A 15,021-nucleotide genomic window follows, 5' to 3' on the forward strand; every position below is an offset into this window, starting at 1 on the left:
CTTTCTTTCCCACCCACCAGGTTCTTGTATTAGTACTATTTTTTGTTGTTGTTGTTGTTGCTGTTGTTGTTGTGTATGTGTGTGTGGTTTATAAATTTGCTGAACATTTTCTTGGAAATTGCTCTCGCATTTGCACCCATTTGCTGTTTTGCAGTAAATCGTGGAGGGTATGTCAAAATGGTAAGTTAGCCATAAACACTTCATCTCAATATTAAATCACAATATGTAATGAGTTCCAGGAGGAGGAAATTTTTAGTATCTTGATAATTCCCTGTTGGCAGACTGTTGTGTGTGTAGATTCAAGCCTGTGTTTGCTGGCCAGGAAGTTGAATGTGCTCTTATATTTTTTCTTTCCTCTCCCTGAATTGGGTCTGTAGGGTAACCAGGTTAGACTTGGCTGGTTAGACCGATACCTCAGAGGATTGCCTGAGAAGACAAATTCATGGTGAAAGACACACCCAATTCCTCTGTAGTCTCTTAATGTGCAGTAATAATGACTTGGCTGGAAAAAACTGATATATTTTTAGAAATAATGTTGAATTTTTAATGCTGTTTCACAAGGAGCCCTGATGATACACTATGTGACATATCTGTTGAGTTTCTAAATACAGTACACATGTTCTTGGTCTTATCTTTGAGGCATAAAAAGGGATAACCCTGTGCTTTTGTGGGTTTCTGTGCACTGCTGCCATGTTGTGGATTTCAGACATCGTATGTGGGCTAAAACCTCCAATTATAGAACAGACACAGTGTTAAGGCATAAACAGCTACATATGGAGCACGCACACACACACACACGCGCACATACTCTCTCTCACACAGAATACACACATACTCTTTCCATGCTTGAGGCTGGGGGCTCTGATCTTTCCAAAGGTTTCCTCCTGTGGCCCGTGTGCCAGACTGTCTGGAGAGCTGTGGAGGGGCTGGCGTCACCTCGCCTGCTGCATGAAAAAGCCAGTAACATGCACTTTCTGTGGCACAGCAACCAGCCTCTCCTCTCCTCCACTCAACGACTCCCCCTGCCTCCACATCCCACGTCCCCCTCCTTCTCCTCTCAAGGAGGATTACCGGCAGAAACTGGACGTTTGATCCTGCCTTGCTCTCCACTGCTGCTATATCCGTCTGACAAGGCTCTTTGTATCTCTTTCTCTTGCTGACTTCTCTCACTGTCTTAAAAAAAAAAAAAAAAAAAAAAAAAGTTAAGCCCTTTTTTTCTTTTGCTGTCTGCTATTTGGTGTCTCATATTTAGCTCTAGCTACCTGGGAGCAGGCAGGACAGCTGGGTCACAGATATGTGAGAAGTTAATTCAATTTTACCACAAGTGGTGCAGGGAAGATCATAGAGACAGGTGTGGATAATTTATGAGCGTTTTCTCGGATAATATAGGAGAATAGATAATTAACTGTCATGGTGATGAGAGGTTTTCACAACCAATACTCCCCCGACATCTTTGTATAATGCTCATAAATACACAAACACACAAAAAATGTACTGTGCCTCCTCCACTTAAGCTTTTCCTCTTTCCACTGTGACAATGCTTTTATCTCAGCAGTGATTAATTACCAGAGACAGTGCCAACAAGCTTTCCAATGTAATTTACACGGGAAGCATAAACAGGAAGTATGCTCCCAGTGCATAATATTGTTGAACATGTCTACGGAGGGTGACAAGGGCCAAAAAGAAAAAAAAAAAGTTGTGACATTATGATGCAATGTGACAGAGGACAGTGTTCACTGACCTTAAGCTGTCATGCTAAATAGTAAACATAGTTGCTTTATTTAGTTGACGTGTTCAAGTTGAGGAAAGCCACCCAAAAAATTCCGCCCCCTCAGTATAAGACCTAATTACACAGGCAGTGGACGGCTGTGGAAAGACCATTTGTGTGTGTGTGTGTGAAATGTGATTCATTTGTAATGACACAGGTCTCGTCACTTTGTAGTACGTCTAACGGTTGCTCTGTTAAAATAACCAGCTGTTAATTGCTCTCTTTAGATCACAGAATACCATGCTGTATGTTGTGCTGTTTAGATTTCAGAAAATGATTAAAACAAAAACAGGGGGACTGTGGGTATTTTATGGAATTGGAATATGCAGGTGCAAGTTGACCATTCTCAAGCACTGTCTGTCATACAAGAACTGCCTAAATGAAATCAAGTTTAAAATTGGCAAAACTTTTGACTGAAATCAGTAACTGTTTGATCAAAGAATAAGCACTGCAAATTTGGCCAGACAGCTCATAGTACCGGTAGTCATTTCTATAGTTTTCCATTATCTTAATATATGGGTGGGAGCAATATTTTATTTGTCAGCCTTGTCTTGTTGTCTAATTTGTTATATTAGTTTTCTACCAGGCCTGTTGTGCTATGTGTAGTGTGAGGGACCTCTGTGGGACGTGAAGGTGTGCTCCAAGCTACAGGAAATTGCTTTGGAGTGACACACTAATATGACACAAGAATATTGAACTTTGGCGTAGTTTGGCGTACAACATAATCATCCTTTAACATGTCTATCATTTTGTAATGCAGCGTTTAAACAAAATATTTGCATGGTTTTAGTGAATCCATTTATATTTTTGTTGGGACACTGAAGATCCAGTTTATTGCAAAAGATGACTAAGAAGAATTCACAAACAAATTTCTGTCGTTTTCTTCTCAGTCCCATGCGGACCACAGCTTTCATTATGTTTACAGTGCCAAGCATAAAACATGTTGCTAGTCTTCCATTTATCTTCCATTTATCAAAATTCCCCAGTCCAACAGTTTAAAGGGTATAAAATGACCAGTGGAATACTTTGAACAGATTGTGCAATCTGAACACAGGAGAATGTGCAGCTTTCTTTCATGTAATAAGAGATGGAGACACACTATATGTTTTAGCAGGAAGACTCTTGCACGCCACAGTTAATCAATCCACCGCACGAACTGCACACCTCCTGCGGTTTATAGCCTCTGTTCACCAAGAAGCTCTTCGTCGTGTCGAGTCAAGGCTCAGATGTGCCTCCAACTAAAACGGTGTAACATTCACAAAATTAAAGTCCTCATGAAAAGAGGGTGGAGTGCTATTTGCTTTCACATATTTACATGTTTCCTGTAAAAACAGTCAGGTAGGGAGGAAATTCTTGCAGATAATAATTGGAATTTATAGGAGCCAATAGCGTTAGTTCTGATTGCGTCATGTCCAACCAGCTAACTCTGTCCCACTGGGAGCTCCCAGTGAACACAGCTGATAAAATGTCAAAGTGGCTTGCCAAACATGGCTGAGTCACTTAATAGGATTGCTAACGTTGGCTGCATGGCTAACAGCAGCTACAGCAAGTAAAATTAAAGCTACGTGTCCATTAGGTGGTACTGGAGCGTAGCAGATACTGGCACACCAGCCTAGAGCGCCCCCTCGCGACTGTCAGCGTGAACATGTGAAATTACCGTATATTTTATTATATAAGTCGCACCTGAGTATAAGTCGCAGGACCAGCCAAACCATGAAAAAAAGTGCGACTTATAGTCCGGAAAATACGGTATTTATTTTTGGAATTTGTGTGAACTTCAAAGCCAATGACAAATCAGAACACATCAAAGCCACATGATGTCATAACTCACCTTTTGTGCACACTATGCTTGCGATATTACCATTCTAGTTTAGTTCAGCTACGACACACAGTGTTCAGTACACATTGCAAGCATCTAAGAAGCCAGCTTTTAACCCAGCTAAATTTTCAGGAAGGTGAAATACTTTGTTCAGGATAGGAGAAAAATGCCTAGAAAACGATCTGACAAATTTTCATCCCTGAAGTCCTTGGACTCTCAAATTCGCAATCTCATCGGCATGGACGACGATGAGATGATTGTCGAGGAAATCATAGAGAAAGTAGAGGTGAACAAGAATAAGAAAATGAAGCAGTCTGAGAAACGCTCTGAAAAAGTTAGAGAGGGCAAGGATCGTACACTGTCACCTGAGGGTCACATGTTACCAGAGCCTGAGGAACACTTTGTGGAGTACAGTGAGAGTTTTTCATACGAGGAGTACGACGATCGGTCCTCTGCCGACATCAAAGAATACGACGACAGTTTCTTTGAAGAGGTAAGAAATTAGTTACTATATTTACACACACACACACACACACCAACAACAGTAAGAAATTAAAATGATGCAACTTATACTGTTGGAAACAAGGTTTTGTTTATCCCTGTCCTCATCTTAACAACTTTCGATTTTAAAATAACATTACTTTATTCATGATGAAAGATCTAAGCAAACATAACGAATATCTTTATACTACGCACATACTGGTTAAATGATTATTTTTTATCAGTGATAAAAGCATAAAAAAAGCATAAAAAGAATTAAAACTGGTGAAGTTAAATAAATATAATCATTTAATTTATTTTTTCATTTTACATTTTTTTTCTTTCCGTGATGACAGGTGAGGCATGGCCTCCCCTGACTGCACGTCACTGTTTTTTATGATTAATGAAAAAACCTGCATGTGGACACAAACTTAATGCCCTTACTTTATGTTTCACAGCATGGAGAAGACAGTCTTTCGGAGGCTGTAGAGGAACAAGAAGACAACACTTCTCTTGAAGAGGACTTGAAGGAGGAAAGAAGAAAAAAATCTGTCATATTTACACCCCTGATATCCACGAACTCTCAAATTATTAATCTCATCGAGACTGTGGAAGATGAGATGATTGACGAGGAAATCATAGAGGAAGTAGAGGTGATCGAAAATGAGAATGAGAAAATGGAGCAGTCTGAGGAACGCTCTGAAAAAGTTAGAGAGGGCAAGGATCGTACACTGTCACGTGAGGGTCACATGTTACCAGAGCCTGAGGAACACATTGTGGAGTACAGTCAGTGGTTTTCATACGATGAGTACGACGATCGGGCCTCTGTCTACATCAAAGAATACAACTACAGTTCCTTTGAAGAGGTAAGAAATTAGTTACTATATTTACACACACACACACACACACCAAAAACAGTAAGAAATTAAAATGATGCAACTTATACTGTTGGAAACAAGGTTTTGTTTATCCCTGTCCTCATCTTAACAACTTTCGATTTTAAAATAACATTACTTTATTCATGATGAAAGATCTAAGCAAACATAACGAATATCTTTATACTACGCACATACTGGTTAAATGATTACTTTTTATCAGTGATAAAAGCATAAAAAAGCATAAAAAGAATTAAAACTGGTGAAGTTAAATAAATATAATCATTTAATTTATTTTTTTCATTTTACATTTTTTTTCTTTCCGTGATGACAGGTGAGGCATGGCCTCCCCTGACTGCACGTCACTGTTTTTTATGATTAATTAAAAAACCTGCATGTGGACACAAACTTAATGCCCTTACTTTATGTTTCACAGCATGGAGAACACGGTCTTTCAGAGGCTGTAGAGGAACGAAAAGACAACACTGCTCTTGAAGAGGACTTGAAGGAGGAAAGAAGAAAAAAATCTGTCAAAGTTACACCCCTGCTATCCATGAACTCTCAAATTATTAATCTCATCGAGACTGAGGAAGATGAGATGATTGTCGAGGAAATCATAGAGGAAGTAGAGGTGATCGAAAATGAGAATGAGAAAATGGAGCAGTCTGAGGAACGCTCTGAAAAAGTTAGAGAGGGCAAGGATCGTACACTGTCACGTGAGGGTCACATGTTACCAGAGCCTGAGGAACACATTGTGGAGTACAGTCAGTGGTTTTCAGACGATGAGTACGACGATCGGGCCTCTGTCGACATCAAAGAATACAACTACAGTTCCTTTGAAGAGGTAAGAAATTAGTTATTATATTTACACACACACACATACACACACACCAAAAACAGTAAGAAATTAAAATGATGCAACTTATACTGTTGGAAACAAGGTTTTGTTTATCCCTGTCCTCATCTTAACAACTTTTGATTTTAAAATAACATTACTTTATTCATGATGAAAGATCTAAGCAAACATAACGAATATCTTTATACTACGCACATACTGGTTAAATGATTATTTTTTATTATTATTATTTATTATATTTTTATCAGTGATAAAAGCATAAAAAAGCATAAAAAGAATTAAAACTGGTGAAGTTAAATAAATATAATCATTTAATTTATTTTTTCATTTTACATTTTTTTTCTTTCCGTGATGACAGGTGAGGCATGGCCTCCCCTGACTGCACGTCACTGTTTTTTATGATTAATGAAAAAACCTGCATGTGGACACAAACTTAATGCCCTTACTTTATGTTTTACAGCATGAAGAACACGGTCTTTCGGAGGTTGTAGAGGAACGAAAAGACAACACTGCTCTTGAAGAGGACTTGAAGGAGGAAAGAAGAAACAAAACTGCTCTAGAAGAGGCCTTGGAGGAGGAAAGAAGAGCCAAAACTGCTCTAGAAGAGGTCTTGGAGGAGGAAAGAAGAAACAAAACTGCTCTTGAAGAGGCCTTGGAGGAGGAAAGAAGAGCTAAAACTGCTCTAGAAGAGGCCTTGGAGGAGGAAAGAAGAAACAAAACTGCTCTTGAAGAGGCCTTGGAGGAGGAAAGAAGAAACAAAACTGCTCTAGAAGAGGTCGTGGAAGAGGGAAGAAGAACCAAAACTGCTCTTGAAAAGTCCCTGAAGGACAAAAGAAAAGCTGAAGTTGCTCTGAAAGAGACCCTGGAGAAGGAAGTACGGGCTAAAGCTGCTTTGGAAGAAGCTTTGGCGAATGCAGAAAAAGCTACAGCTGAACAGAAAAAATTTTGGGAGCAGGAGCGAAAATTAAAAGACAGTCTCTGTGTTGAAATGGAGTTTATGAAGGCACAGGTGGCTGATCTTCAGGAGTCACAGAAAGAGTATCAGCAGCAAAAAGCAAAACTGAAGAACACCATCACTAAAAGGACAGTGGATCTTGAAGAGGGCAAGAAGGTGATTGAGAAGCTAAAGAATGACCTGGAGGAGTCCTCTAACCGACACAAGAAAGAAGCAGCACAGCGTGAGGAGGTGCTTTATGTCAAAATCAAGGAACTAGAGGAATGCCTCCATGAGAAGCAGGAGGAAAGTCAGGAGAAAGAAAATAAAATTCAGTCTCTCTACTCGAATATTCAGACTCTTCAAAGTGACAGTAAAGCCAAGGATGACACTATTTCCTCACTGCAGGAGACAGCTGACCAGAGGGCTTTAGACCTAAAAGAAGAGAAAACCAAAAACTGTCTACTCCAGAGGGACTATGAGGCTGCTGTCTCCCAGCAGAATAAGGATGCAGGACAACTGAACCATCTGACTCAGGAAAACCAACAACTGATATCTGAGAACAAAAGGCAGCAAGATCTTCACGACTCATCCCTGAAAAAGAGGGAATTTGATCAAAAACAGGTCCAGGAAGAAAAAAATGTTTGTACCCAACTTGAGAATGACCTTACAAAGGAGAAGGATCGGATGTTGAGAGCACATAAAAAGATACAGATGCAAAAGGAGGAGCTCTTTGAGAAGACACTGGCTTTAGAAAAGAGTCTGCTCACGGAAAAATATTTAAGGTCTACCCTCAAAAAAGAGAGGCGTCGCTATGAGGAGGTGGTTTTACAAAAGCAGACTGCAGTCGATCCTCTGACAATCCTCAGCAACCAACTGAAAGAAGCATCTGCATCCTCAGAGCGTCTGATGTATGACCTACAGACATTAAAGATGGAGAACGCAGATATCAGAGCTAAATTTAACGCCACCCAAACAGACTATGAGAGAATAAAAGCAAAATACCGTGCTCTCTCTGAGAGCCATGAAGAGATGATGTCAAGGAAGAGTGGAACCATCAGTAAGCTCCAGTGTGTTGTAGATGAACTCAAAGCACGACAGTCAGAGAACAAGACAAGACAGACAGAACTTGAAGCTGCTCTAAAACATGAAAAGACAAGAAACTCCGACGTGCAGCAGAGAGTTAAGGAAATTTCCTCTGCTCTTGACAGAGAAAAGGCTGCATCTGAGAAACACCGTGTTGAACTCAAGGAAGCTCAGCACAACTGCTCTCTGCTTCAGGAACAGCAGCTGGCGGGGTCAAACTCTCAGCTTAGACGCATCAATGGCACTGAGTTCAACCACCAGCAAACTGCCCTGGATGAGACCTCCAAGGCTCTATACCACCTACAAAAGGAGTACACTGAACTAGGGAGAAGGCACAGTGACGTTTATTCTAACTATTGTGAGCTGCTTAAAAGTTACGCTGACCTCCAAATCAGATATGAGAGGCACAGCAAAGCATAAGAAACCCAACTGGAGCGGGGCTTGGGGCCTGCTTTGGGCCTTAGTTCCTGCACCAGTTGAGATTTGAAATCAAGTGGGCCTTGCTGGGGGAGGCCAACTTGATCTGGGGCTCCCCCAGCAAGGCCCAGATCAAGTGGATCTGGGCCTTGCTGGGGGAAGTTTGAATGTTCTCCCCATGCAAGTACAGGTTTTCTCCGGGTGCTCCGGTTAGCCAATTCATAAAACATGTACGTTAGGTTAATTCTGCGGCCATGTTTTTGAATAAAAAAAAATTAAAAAAAAAAAAATCTGCATCCTCAGAGCGTCTGATGTATGACCTACAGACATTAAAGATGGAGAACGCAGATATCAGAGCTAAATAGACAGACTATGAGAGAATAAAAGCTAAATACCGTGCTCTCTCTGAGAGCCATGAAGAGATGATGTCAAGGAAGAGTGAAACCATCACTAAACTCCAGTGTGTTGTAGATGAACTCAAAGCACGACAGTCAGAGAACAAGACAAGACAGACAGAACTTGAAGACGTCCTAAAACATGAAAAGACAAGAAACTCTGACGTGCAGCAGAGAGTTGAGGAAATTTCCTCTGCTCTTGACAGAGAAAAGGCTGCACCTCAGAAACACCGTGTCGAACTCAAGGAAGCTTTGACCAAATTGATCGAAACCTTGGAAGAAAAGCAGAAACTTGCCGTGGATCTCCAGAGAGCTCAGGACAACTGCTCTCTGCTTCAGGAACAGCAACTGGCGGGGTCAAACTCTCAGCTTAGACGCATCAATGGCACTTGGGAAATGAAACCCAACTGGAGCGGGGCCTGGGGCCTGGTTTGGGCCTTAGTCCCTGCACCAGTTGGATCAAGTGGATCTGGGCCTTGCTGTGTAAGTACGGGTTTCCTCCGGGTGCCCGGGTTAGCCCATTCATAAACCATGTATGTTAAATTAATTCTGCAGCGACTTTTTTGAATTAAAAAAAATCTATAAATTAAAAAAAATAGGTCTCTTCTTTTATTGGACAGTAGTTACAATAAGAAGAAAAGAGTTCCAGTAGTGTAGCCACATAATTGTGAAAACAATGTATGGTTGATTGAGTAAATGTACGTTGATGTTGATTGTAAGTTTGGTTGAATAAATAAACATACCACACTGTACCTTTGATAGCTCGTGTGGAGCTAGTTTTATGTCTTCTTCAATGCAGCATAAAGCTGGGAATCCTTTGGGCGGGGTTTGTCGCTACCCCAGCCATGTGCTTATGTGGGTTCTCAGTCAGATCCAGTTAGGATAGAAGTGTAGCAATACTGGTTTTAAGACACTTAACTGTCCCCTCTATCCGACAGGCTACAGCCTGACCGTGTCTATAGGTTGTGGCTCATTTGAAGGTTATAAAACCACTAAACAAACACGTAGCTATGATCTATTAAGCTATCTCGTGTAGTGAAGTGAAACATCCATTGTGACGAAGAGTTGTAGTGCAGGCCGAAGTCAAACTCATGTAATATTCCAGACCACGAAACTTTAGCTACGCTAATTTTGACCTGGCCAAGTTTAACAGGCTGTCTTCAAATGTGTCACAAGTGAAGAAACCATCAGAGGAGTAAATGATGAATGAAGGGATGCTGCCTTTTCACCAAAATGTTGGCTAACTACACATTGGAAAAAAAAAAAAAACATTTCTCAAATGCAGCTTCAACTTTTAAGGAGGCAGGATTACTTGCATGTTACTGAATGCATAAGTTGATGTCATGAATCAATCAACACATCTTAAATGTTAAAAAGAACTTTGACCATTTCCAGAATCAGAATCAGAATCAGAATTCTTTATTTGTCACATGTGGATGTGCATCCACAGTGAAATGAAAAAACAACACTCCTTTTAACAACTGTGCAAAAATACAATTGACATTTACAAATATACACAAATAATAAGATAAAAGTTAAAAAAAAAATAGAATAGAATAGAATAGAATAAAAAATTAAAAAATAAAGATAGAGATCTAACCTCAGTGGCAGAGGGAATGTAAATATACATAAATATACATATCGTATACATAGTATACAAGTATGCATGTGTGTGTATGGGGGGGTGAGTTAAGTGGGGGAAAGAGAGTTCAGTGTCCTGATGGCCTGGGGGAAGAAACTCTTCCTCAGTCTTTCAGTTTTGGCCATGCAGGACCGGAGACGTTTCCCCGATGGCAGCCACTGAAAGAGTCTATTGTGCGGGTGGTTTGTGTCTTTTAAAATCCTCTGTGCACTGGATGTACACCTGCTGGCATACACCTCTTGCATGGAGGGCAATGCTGTCCTGGTGGTCCGTTCAGCACAGCGGATCACTCTGTGCAGAGCTTTCCTGTCCTGTACCGTACAGTTGCCATACCAGGCAGTGATGCTCCCAGTGAGCACAGACTGTATGGCTGCAGTGAAGAAGGTTCTCTGCAGCGCTGTGGAGACCCTGAATTTCCTCAGTCGCCTGAGGTAATACAGCCGCTGCCTCGCCTTCTTCACCAGGGTGGAAATGTGGGTGGTCCATGTCAGGTCCTCGGAGATGTGGACGCCGAGGTACCTGTAGCTCCTGACTCTCTCCACCAGTGTCCCATAAATCCTGAGAGGGGTATGATGGCTCCTCTGCTTCTCCCTCCTGAAGTCCACAATCAACTCCTTGGTTTTGTGGACGTTCATGTCTAGATTGTTCGTGCGACACCATGATGCCAGAGCATCCACCTCCTCCGTGTAGGCCGTTATCCTGTTATTGGAGATCAGACCTACCACCACTGTATCGTCGGCGAACTTTACAATGATGTTGGAGGGGTACATGGCTTTACAGTCATGGGTGTAGAGGACGCAGCCTTGGGGGGCGCCGATGTTGAGGGTGCGTGGGCTGGAGGTGTGTTTACCAATCCTCACTACCTGTGTCAGTCAAAAAGCTCTGGACCCAGGAGCAGAGTGAGGAGTTCAGCCCCAGGTCCCTGAGCTTAGAGACCAGTCTGTCTTTGGCTGTCTTGCATGACAGATGATTTAGTGACGACTGGATTGGAACCTGAATATTATGATTCCTTCATTGCTCCAGCAGCACTACACCCATACTAATTACAGTCCAGAGGCTTCAGTGCTGAAATATGTTCTGCACTTCATTCATTATCAGGAGCTCAGAGTAGCAGACTTAATGATTCCATTAGCCGTTACTTACCATTGTTACTATAAATTTAGTCAGACCCAGAAGTATCTGGGTTAGATGCCTAACCCTAATGCTATGTATGATTATACTGATCCAGACTGATTGTTGATCAATTGAAGTGATCTTTGATCGTTGTTCTTTCAGACAGGTTTAACAGATGCCCGCCTGCCAATCGGCAGCTAGTATTTTCTTTCTGAGCGTGTCTGTTGGCACATGTACAGATCTGCAGCTGTTGTATTTATTATCAGAATGTGCACAGTGTGCACTCGTGTTGTTGACTACCCCCAGTGTGTTTATCATTCACACAGTTTCACATGAAATCAAACTGTACAGCACATTTACAAGTATTGCTGAGGTTTCATATTGCATTCGCTCTGGTTGAGTGACCATTGGAAAGCTCTCCGCTGTCCATTGTGCCACTGTGGGGATGTAAACTGTATCTCACAGTATCCACCCGTTCACTCATTTAATCTGTAAATTGGCTGATTGCTGTATTGTGTGTCGCTGGCAAAGCTGTGTGATGATTGAATGATTGTTTATCCAAGCTGTGGGTATGATGATTAAAGCGGGCTGAGCTCGGCTCCAGGGCCACTTGGGTAATTAACAGGCTGTTCTCCATGTTAATGGCATTAGTCACCTTGGAGATAATCGCAGCCATCAAGAGCCCAGAGCTGCAGCCCCCTGCGTACCTGATAGCCTCCTTAAACAAAGGACCGACAGACATCCGGCACTAACAATGCTTTCAGGTTTTGGCCTTTTGAATTTCTGCTGCAATAATTTCAGAGAACCTTTAGAAAGGTAATTTCTTGCCTGCTGCTGTGAATACAAGGTAGCAGTGGTGGAACATATAATCAGATCTTACTGGGAGCAATTAAGGCTGTGACTAAAGTGTATTTATTTATAATCAATTAACCTTGCAATTATCTCTTCAATTGTTTCTTTGTCCTGTGAAATGTCAGAAAATAGCAAAAAATGTTTCCCAGACCCGATGTGACATCTTCAGATTTCTTGTTTTGTCTGACCAACAGTCCAAAACCAAAAGACACTCAATTATTTATAGTAGCAGAGTATGTAAAGCAGCATGTATTCACACTAACAATCCAAGTACTCCTACATACATAAATCTGTGGGAGCATTAGCAACAATATGTACTTAAGCAGCAGTAGCCGTATGGAGGATACTCTTTTCAGTATGTCAAATTATTGATCAGCATGTGTTAATCTTGTAGCTGCCTTGTATGCACTGTTGGGTAGTTTAATTTTTATAAATATATATATAATAAAAACATTTCCCTCTGATTCACTGTGAAGTGGAAATACAGTTGCACAACATAATTTAATAATTCATAATTCATTATTTCTTCGACCGTGCATCTATCAGTCCCTAACACCACTCCGCCACAGGTTATTTAAAACCGTGAGACTTAATGTGCTGTAAATGCAGCCCTGCTCCCTACAGGTAGGATCTTTACTTAAATAATGCTCAACTTACTTGTATCTAACTAGCATTTGTTTTGACTGGGGAGGAAAAATAGTGAAGGGTAACGAATCTTATGGGGCATTTAGATCACCACAGTAAGCCTTATGTTGTGAGGGAAACTCACTGGGGAAAAAGATAAATGTAGTCTTCCTCTCCCTAGTCTGATGTCATAAATTACCTGGCCATTGATCCATGGGTGTCTGGGATTCTCTCCGGGCCTCCTCCTCACATTCATCAAGCCTAGAGTCTGTAGCTAAACCAGGGAGAAAACACACACTTAGCAGCATGGCCTGTTGCTTAGATACAACACAGATTCGTATTTACATGAAGAGTGGATTGAACCTGGAGCGACCGCATTATGCTGATTTTTGTATTGTCCGAATGCTTTTTTGGACCTGACGTGTTTGCAGTAAGAACAAAATTTTCAAATTTTCTCTGTCTGGCTGATAAGGTTTGAGACTGCCCCAGCAACTGCCTGGGAAAGAAACACAGGACAGGCACGAGGGCATCCAGGCAGATGGTGATGATATTTATTATAGGCTGCTGTGAAATCCAGTGCAAACAGAGATGGAGGCGGTCATACAAAGGTGAAGCCTCTCTTGCACAAAACAAAAACAAAAGTAGAATTTCTTTTCTTTTTTTTTTTTGCATGTTTTACACATCAGAAGAAAAAAAGCTTTATGAATTATTACTGGTCCACAGAGAAAGGAGAGAAAAAAAAAACATTAAGGGTCAGAGGAAATAGAAAAATCAGGTCAGGCAGAATTAAGGTGTTGATAGTGAAAGCTTTTATTTTGTTTTATTTTTTGTTGTTTGTTTCATGTTTCTCCGTGCTACCCTCTCTTTCTCCTTAATGTCTGAAGGTAACATGTACACAAACCCTTCTCCAGACAGGTTTCACATGACTGATGCACTCAGCAGCAAAGTAGTGTCATAAATGAGTGGAACGGTCAAATAACAGATGAAAAATTGTAAGTAGGAATTCTTCTTAGAACTGCTGACCTCCTGCATCTTAAAGCAACCCCACATGTTGAAGAAGTAGCCCCTTCTCCACTGACTCTCTATTATCCAGGAGAACAGATTCTTTGTTCCTAGCTGTGGTCTTTTCCGCTTCACTAAAGAGAGGAAAGAACAGTACCTTGAAGACATATTGCCTCTCTTTCTTTTCACCATTCTGTTGCACTCTCTCTTATACAAAAAGCTTTTCTCTCCATGGAGGGGAGGAGGGGCGGGGGTCCTCCTCCTTTTTAGTTGGCTTCAGGTTCATTGCTTCTTTATTCTCACGAATGACCTAATATGTGTCCATGTGGGGAGCATGTTACTGATGGCATGTTGCAACTCATGCTTTCCTCCTCATGCCCTGTGTTTCTTATCTCAAGACCTACATGCCCTATGTGCAATTAAGAGTGCGTGTTTTTGTGAGTAGCCAGTGTAAAGGTGAAGGTGGACTCGATTTAATTATGTAGTCATGCTCTTGAAACGTGGTGGCGTTCTCCCTTCAGAGTCTATGCACTGAGCTGAATTATCTTCTTTTGTAATGGAGATTAACCTCACTAAAAACCGTACTTAGCCTATTTAGCTTCCATATTTTAACATGAGGCCACGTGGGCCGCACTAACTAAGCAGTTCTGCCTCGTCTGCTGAGGGTTGTACAGGATTTAAAACTGTGGTCAATCCATGCCTTCTTACAGGCTTTTCAGGGTAATAGGATAAGATTATCACATTTGCATACTATGGCAATGCATTATTCATGCGGTGTTCCTCATCTCTAATTTGCAGGAGCGGGGCCTTTCTCCTCACTGACTTTAACATCTGGGTGACCTGGAAGTGGGGCAGGAGAGCCCCAGCACTCATTAATCCCCTGAGGGTGTCACCCGGCACATGCCACCTAAACATTGGGAAACTTCATACATGAGGGGTGTGCATGCGCCTACGCTTTCATTTTTCATTTTAAGCTCTTAAACTCCAAGTTATATTCAAGACAACAAATTGTGCAGCCTTGTTCTGACTTTTCTTTTTCCAACCCTTGTAAGTTTGTAGCTGCGGAAATTTCGAGGAATCATTTGCTGGTTTAAAGTATTAATCAAAGCAGATATTGATTTCAAATAAGGGATTTCACAAATCTGTGCTCTTGAAACC

At 41.3% G+C, this 15,021-nt stretch overlaps 2 protein-coding genes across 10 annotated transcripts in view; both read left to right on the plus strand.

Annotated features, from left to right (window-relative positions):
• vav2 (vav 2 guanine nucleotide exchange factor) overlaps window positions 1–15,021 on the plus strand; it is a 181,531-nt gene that overhangs the window by 35,863 nt on the left and 130,647 nt on the right. The gene's annotated exons all lie outside the window — the stretch shown is intronic.
• On the plus strand, window positions 19–9,933 carry LOC124051527 (myosin-2 heavy chain, non muscle-like). The gene is made up of 4 exons (XM_046374967.1): window positions 19–4,933; window positions 5,379–5,786; window positions 6,259–7,983; window positions 8,877–9,933. The coding sequence occupies exons 1-4, from the start codon at window positions 4,502–4,504 to the stop codon at window positions 9,156–9,158; spliced, it is 2,847 nt and encodes a 948-aa protein (XP_046230923.1). The 5' UTR covers window positions 19–4,501; the 3' UTR covers window positions 9,159–9,933.

Source organism: Scatophagus argus, chromosome 20 (genome assembly GCF_020382885.2).
Source record: "Scatophagus argus isolate fScaArg1 chromosome 20, fScaArg1.pri, whole genome shotgun sequence".
NCBI lineage: Eukaryota > Metazoa > Chordata > Actinopteri > Scatophagidae > Scatophagus > Scatophagus argus.

What these genes read in the sequence shown, in the direction of transcription:
- LOC124051527 (XM_046374967.1), top strand. Translation starts at nt 4,502, where the DNA reads ATGCCCTTACTTTATGTTTCACAGCATGGAGAAGACAGTCTTTCGGAG. An exon ending in ACTACAGTTCCTTTGAAGAG is followed by an intron (nt 4,934 to 5,378) that starts GTAAGAAATTAG and finishes TATGTTTCACAG; the next exon opens with CATGGAGAACACGGTCTTTC. An exon ending in ACTACAGTTCCTTTGAAGAG is followed by an intron (nt 5,787 to 6,258) that starts GTAAGAAATTAG and finishes TATGTTTTACAG; the next exon opens with CATGAAGAACACGGTCTTTC.